Below are 6,917 nucleotides of genomic sequence, written 5' to 3' on the forward strand. Positions count from 1 at the left end.
TTTAAATAAATTTGTTTGTAAATAAAAATATCATGTTTTATTACATTTATTTTTTTTTAATAAAAATTTACATCAAATGTTCGAAAATAAATGAAGCAAACATTTTCCCATTATTGTTTACTAATCATCGAAATGCAGTTTTTTGTTTTATTAATTTCTAAGTTGGTAACACACGAATAACAGCTGATCAACAATAGTATTCTGTACTGTTACGTTAGAACTGTGCATTAGTGGTGTTTTGCAAGCTACAGCAGGAGATCGGGTTCTGTGAATCGTGTTATTAAATGCAATTTTTCTGTGAGTTATAATTCGATTGTTTATTCAGCGAAAAAATGCCTTACTTATTTACATCAGAGGAATACGCTGATATGGTTTTTATTTTGGGTTACTGTAATGGTAATGCTAGAGCTGCTGTAGAAGAATATGAACTACGTTACCCTAATAGGAGGATTTCAGATACCAAAACAATTTCAGGAACTTTTCGTACTCTTCGGGAAACAGGATCACTACCAAGTACTAGAACCAATTATGAACGAGCTGTCCAACTTGATGATGATATTGTTATTAATGCTGTTCATCGCAGTCCAGGTGTAAGTACACGACGTATTTCTAGGCGGATAGGAGTTTCGCAGTCAACGGTGTGGAGGTCACTTAATCAAAAACAAATTTTATCCGTTTCATAAACAAAAGGTTCAACATCTACAGCTAGGGGATGGTCCGCTTCGCTTGGAGTTTTGCAACTTTTTGAATATTAATAATCAACTCTACAAGCGTATTTTGTTTACGGATGAGGCACAATTCACTTGGGATGGTGTCAATAACTTGCACAATGAACACTCATGGGCAGAAGAAAATCCAGATGAGGTAGTGGAACAGAAACTTTCAACACCGATTTAGCGTCAATGTCTGGTGTGGCCTTTTGCACAATCGGCTGATTGGACCTTTCATATTACCTGGACGCCTAAATGCTGAGTTCTATTTGCATTTCCTTCAAGAAGAGTTGCCGCAGCTGTTAGAGAATGTTCCTTTACATCTCAGACAAAATTTGTACTTCCAGCATGACGGAGCACCTCCCCACTTTTCACGTGCCGTTTCTGCTTACTTAAATCATCAATTTCCTGGACACTGGATTGGTCGTGGAGGGCCTCACCCTTGGCCACCAAGATCACCAGATCTATCTCCATTGGATTATTGCATCTGGGGATGGATGAAAGACATTGTATACAAGACAAAAGTGAATTCTCGTGATGAATTAATTGCCCGTATTATGGATTCGGCTGTGCAGATACAGGGAAGTCCTGAAAAAATTAAGAAACGCAACAAAAGCAATACACAAACGTGCTGCAAAATTTATTGATAATGATGGCCTCATTTTCGAACATCTATTATAAAAAGGTGCGTACGGTTGGCCCAACCTGATTAATTTTGCTTAAAACTAGTAATGTATTATACTGAATAAAATCGATTTTTTTTGGTACTTATTTCTGTTTTATTTTAGACTTTGATTATATCAATTTTCTCAGAATTAATTCTCTACAATTAATGTTTGTTGCTTTTATGTATTTATTACCAATTTAACAAAGTTATTGTACATCAAACTTAAAAAAACATTGTTTTGTGCCCCAATTTTTTGCATTTAACCCTGAATCCCTCAAAAACTACTACAGGTACAGTTCTGAAACATATTTTATTAGCTTTATCAGGTAAAAATACATAAGAATCCATGATATTTCTTACTTAACCCTCCAGGTGCTGACATCGCGTAGCGCGATGTTAGCGTACCTGTTTCCAGTGCTGACCTCGCGGGAGCGCGATGTCAGAAACGCGATCTCTTTAAACCACGCTAGTGGCTATATATTACGGAATATCACGAACTATTTTATATAGTATTAAACTAGAAGAAATGCGGAACTCGTTATACTCTATGGAGCACGTCTTTGCTCAAAGACCGGCGCTATACGACAGCTGTTTCTAAGCGTATGTTTATTTCCAAGTCATACGGTTCGGTCGTTCTGTTTATTGCTGTTCCGTCGTTGTTTGCATCATACCTTTGGTGTTGTAGTTGACTATTACTGTTTTATATTGTGTTTTATTGTAAAAATGAGTGAATTAAGTAGGTCTAGTGCAATAAGGAATGTGAAAGGTGTTACAATGTAGTACACAATGTTTCAAATATCACTGATTTTTTACGTGTTACAATTTATCGTTTTTTGCTCTGAGTGAATTCTGTCAATATGTAAACCCATAAGATGTATATACTTTTGGGTTCATTATTAAATTACCTACAACTTGTATATCTTGGATTTTTATTTTCATAACTTTGGTGAAATGATATCTAAGCTCAAAGTGAAAAAATAAAAACTTTTTTTTTTTTTTGTCAAGATTTACATTCAGCAATATTTTACCATGTAAAGGTAAGTCATATAAGTATTATTATCATATTCTGTGATCTTTCCTGAAAATAATGATATATAATATGTAGTATTTACATTAAGGTAACAGTATATAAAAAAAAACTTTCTAAACGCTTGCAAACATACTGAAAAATGCCCAGCACTTAAGGCAGTTCTAACCAGCATTGGAGGGTTAATTAACCTTTCCAAAAGTTCAGTATGGCTTTATTTTACTCTTTACCCAGGAATTCAGGTGAAATCTTTCGCTAGCTGTAACTCGCTAACGAAGCGTTTTCGGACCTATGTTTATATAACATTTTTTCATTATTTTTACTAGTACAATGTGCTGTAGAAGTGGGGGAGAACTTCATGAATCACCCTGTATAGGGCTGGGATAGAACAAATATGCATTATTGTTTCCACTGAACTACTGCTATACTTGTGTTACAAACAGTTCTCAAACCCAGACTTCACTCTGCCGATATCCGACATAGTCGACAACGTCATTCAGAATTGTCCGATTGATGTCCGGCGGCCGTTGTACAACAACATCGTTCTGTCCGGAGGTTCTACGATGTTCCGAGACTTTGGACGGAGGCTCCAGAGAGACATTAAACGGGTAGTTGATGCTCGACTTCGGGACTCTGAAGCTCTCTCGGGAGGACACATCAAGGTAAGTTGCCTACATAATAGTTTCAGTAGCTCACAGCTGCAGACACCTTGCTTTATCGTGTACGGGACTCGATGAATCCTCTATATTTGTCCTATTTAGCAAATTTGCTGAAGATTACAATGTGTTGTTTTTCATTTACCTGCTGATTCATCCATATGAATTACTTTTCAAGATAGATTTTACTGTTATTAAAGAAAATGCTAAGTAATACTGTAAAATACCATCAAAGACCTCAAATGTTTTATCTACATAATCAAGTTAAACATATTAACCAACATCTAGTTATATGTAGCCCATGTATTGAATAGGGTTCAAAACTTCTCTTCATCATTCAAAACTAACTGTAAAGTTTAAAAACCAATTTTTGAAGCTGTTCAACACAGCAGTTCTTGTTAATTTTGTCGGTTGAGTTACAAACTAACAAAACTATAGGTAATTAGTTATTAATATAAACAATATTTTTTAATTGTTGCATGCATAAATATATCCATTTGACTTGGTCTACTAGTCACTCGCTACATAACCAGAACAGTATGTAAGACCAATAATAATAATATCTATAAAGTAACAGGAAAATCAGAAAAGTTTTCTTTAATTAATAAATTAATAATAATTTAATCATACATTTTTAAGTAACTTTGTAATATTGATAAACTTGTGTTTTAATTGTGTGTATAAACCAGTAGGTTTATAGTGACAACACAGGAGAACAATGCTCTAAAAAAGGGTGCACAATTGAGCGGACAAACTTGTCAATACCGACAAGAGAGAAGCCGTTGACACTCTTTTGATGAAATCAAGTTTATAGTTGAATTATTTGTTACTTTCATGATTTTTTTCTTCAAGGTTGAGAGTTATTTGAGTGTCGTACCAAGATCGTCGATAGCAACAGACCGAGATACCGAGCTTACAGTCACCATGTAATAAAAATACAAGGAATATTGAATCTTTATTTAATCAAACTACTGCAATTTTGGATTTATTCAGGAACTTTTAGTTTAGTTTTTGATACGAAGTGCATTAATATTGCATGAAAGTCTACTATATTTCTTGAGTGCGTATATGTAAATGTATCAAATTTGATAAGCAACAGGCATCCTGATTCTTATCTTATTCTGGAAAAGACTATGTAAGACACTGTTTATCAAACGATAATTTGGTGTGTGTCATCTGTAATCACATTAAAATACAGGGTGGAAAAAAGTATGGAAACGCTTTCACTAATTTTGTATGGCTTCACTTATACAAATTAAATTTTGTACATCACCACTTGTATTAATAACCTAGTTTTTGAGACCAGTGGGGACATTTTATCTTTTCAGGGGGACGGCCCGTGAGGAGTCGGACGAAAATCTTAAATGTAAGCATAGGCCGAGTTTGGTATCAAATTAAAGGTCTAGTAAAGAGAAACTCATTACCGCAAACCGCACTTAAAAAGGTTGACCCTATCTAGAGTACGGGCCGTTTGAATTTCATAAGTAACGTTTGATTAATTATTATTTCTCCGCAATTTCACAGTCTCAAGTAAACTGTTCTGACTGAAAATGACACTTTATGGAACACAATTATCCAAAAGAATTAAATTAAAAATTATCTACGTATTACAAAAAATAACCATACCTTTTAAATGAGGTGCTCAAACTGCTCTCCGAACACTTGTTGGTAATGAGCTAGTCTATTATAAAAACCTACTGCAGTCACATTTTGAAGCATCTCGGGTGTAATTCTTCTTGCTTCTTCTAATAAACGATTTGTCAGCTCCTCAATGTTGGCTGGTTTAGTTTTTATACACATTATCTTTTAAGAAGACCCACAAAAAGAAATCTAGTGGATTAAGATCCGATGACCTAGCCGGCCACTCAACGGTACCCCTGCGACCAATCCAACGGTTAGGAAACACTTCATCTAACAGATTGCGCACCCGCAAATAGTAATGGGGCGGTGCTCCATCTTGCTGAAACCATACTGCATTAAAATTTGTCCCAAGAAGAGCACGCACTGCTGGCAAAATGTTATTTGCCAACATATTGAAATAAATTTCGCCTGTTAGATTTCCATCTATCACAAACGGTCCTACAATGTTATTGTTTATTATTCCAGCCCACATATTCACTTTCTGAGGCCTTTGTGTGTGGCCTTCTATCATCCAGTGTGGATTATGGTCGGCCCAGTAACGGCAATTATGCCTATTAACTTGTCCATTAACAAAGAATGTAGCTTCATCTGAAAACAATATCGAACTTAAAACATTTTGAATTTCGTCACACTTTCTCATCATTATTTCGCAAAATGCAGTCCTTCGATCAAAATCATCCTCTGCAAGTTCTTGGGTTAGGGTTACTTTAAAAGGTTGATACTTGTTTTTGTGTAAAACATTCAACACTGAGGTATGGCTCATATCAAGATCTTCTGCAGCCACTCTGGCCGAGGTGCTGGTTTTTTCAACAAATGTTTGGAGTACATCCAAAAATTTTTTTCCATTTGTTGCCGATTTGACTGTTCTAGTTTCTTCAAATCTCTTTACTGTCTTAAACACTGTTGACTTACTAATTGGGGGTCTATCAAGAAAAGTGTCATTAAACAAATGCGCTGTTTCTTCATAGGGACGAACTAGATATCCATACCCAGGCATCATAAGCAGCGTGATTCTCTCAAACTCACTAAGTGACATTGCTTTTAAAACTAGTAGAATAAAATGTAAACACTTCAGTAAAAAAAATTTATAACTATCGCAGTACCTTCTAGTGAAGACTTTCAACTTTATATTACGTGGACGAAATTATAACGTAGACTAAATACCAAGCTGATATTAAAAATACAAAACTGTGGAGTTTTGCTGTGACAGTACTGTTTGTATTGCCTAAACCAGTTTATGTTTGCCTGAGATAAAAGGACTGGAGGGACTGGACCTTGACCTCATGTTGATAAGGAGTTATGGTGGTATTATTGAATACTCTCAGTTTCTTGAAGACAAGACAGGAAACCCCTATTTACTGTTATCCAACAAATGTAGAGGTAAAAAAATAATTTTTTGTTGGAAATTGTTTTTCAAATTTACATAACCGACATAAAACATACTACTGAAAGTAAAATTAGTTACTTCACAAGACAAAATTACTAAATTTCTTTGTCATGAAATTCATACGGCCCGTACTCTGATAGGGTCAACCTTTTTAAGTGCGGTTTGCGGTAATGAGTTTCTCTTTACTAGACCTTTAATTTGATACCAAACTCGCCTATGCTTACATTTAAGATTTTCGTCCGACTCCTCACGGGCCGTCCCCCTGAAAAGATAAAATGTCCCCACTGGTCTCAAAAACTAGGTTATTAATACAAGTGGTGATGTACAAAATTTAATTTGTATAAGTGAAGCCATACAAAATTAGTGAAAGCGTTTCCATAACTTTTTTTCCACCCTGTAGATTTGTTTTTGTGGGATTGTTTATGTTATTAGTATAATTTTTTTTGCTCTGTATTACAGCCGAAGAAGATTGATGTTCAAGTGATTTCCCACCACATGCAACGCTACGCGGTTTGGTTTGGTGGAAGCATGCTGGCCTCTACGGTAAGTAGTTGTGATGGCCACTGTTATTCATACATTGTATTTACAACGACCAATCTATTAACTTAGACATCCAACACATTGCACCAAAGTAAATCATTTGAGTTGTAGTAAACTAGGTAAATTCCTTGAAGTAATATACCACATTCATTGATCAATATATTTCTACAATTATCCATTAATATGATCGAACTTTATTACAATTAAATCTTGTAAAAACTTTTGTAACAATGTAAATAAAGTTTTCAATAATTAAAAGGGGGGATTTTTCGGATTACAGTTATATACT

General features: G+C 34.9%; 1 protein-coding gene across 1 annotated transcript; it reads left to right on the plus strand.

The window, feature by feature from the left end:
• The first annotated feature begins 2,840 nt into the window (after window positions 1–2,840).
• Window positions 2,841–6,712, plus strand: LOC124375119 (actin-related protein 3B-like). Its single transcript, XM_046833226.1, has 2 exons — window positions 2,841–3,066; window positions 6,548–6,712. Exons 1-2 carry the CDS (start codon window positions 2,968–2,970, stop codon window positions 6,695–6,697), a joined length of 249 nt encoding a protein of 82 aa, XP_046689182.1. The 5' UTR covers window positions 2,841–2,967; the 3' UTR covers window positions 6,698–6,712.
• Window positions 6,713–6,917: the final 205 nt, after the last annotated feature.

Source organism: Homalodisca vitripennis, unplaced genomic scaffold (assembly GCF_021130785.1).
Source record: "Homalodisca vitripennis isolate AUS2020 unplaced genomic scaffold, UT_GWSS_2.1 ScUCBcl_13612;HRSCAF=23917, whole genome shotgun sequence".
NCBI lineage: Eukaryota > Metazoa > Arthropoda > Insecta > Hemiptera > Cicadellidae > Homalodisca > Homalodisca vitripennis.

Excerpts from the sequence above, each read along its gene's own strand:
- LOC124375119 (XM_046833226.1), top strand. The coding sequence starts at position 2,968 with ATGTTCCGAGACTTTGGACGGAGGCTCCAGAGAGACATTAAACGGGTA. Across the intron at positions 3,067-6,547 it reads TCTCGGGAGGACACATCAAG|CCGAAGAAGATTGATGTTCA; the intron begins GTAAGTTGCCTA and ends TCTGTATTACAG.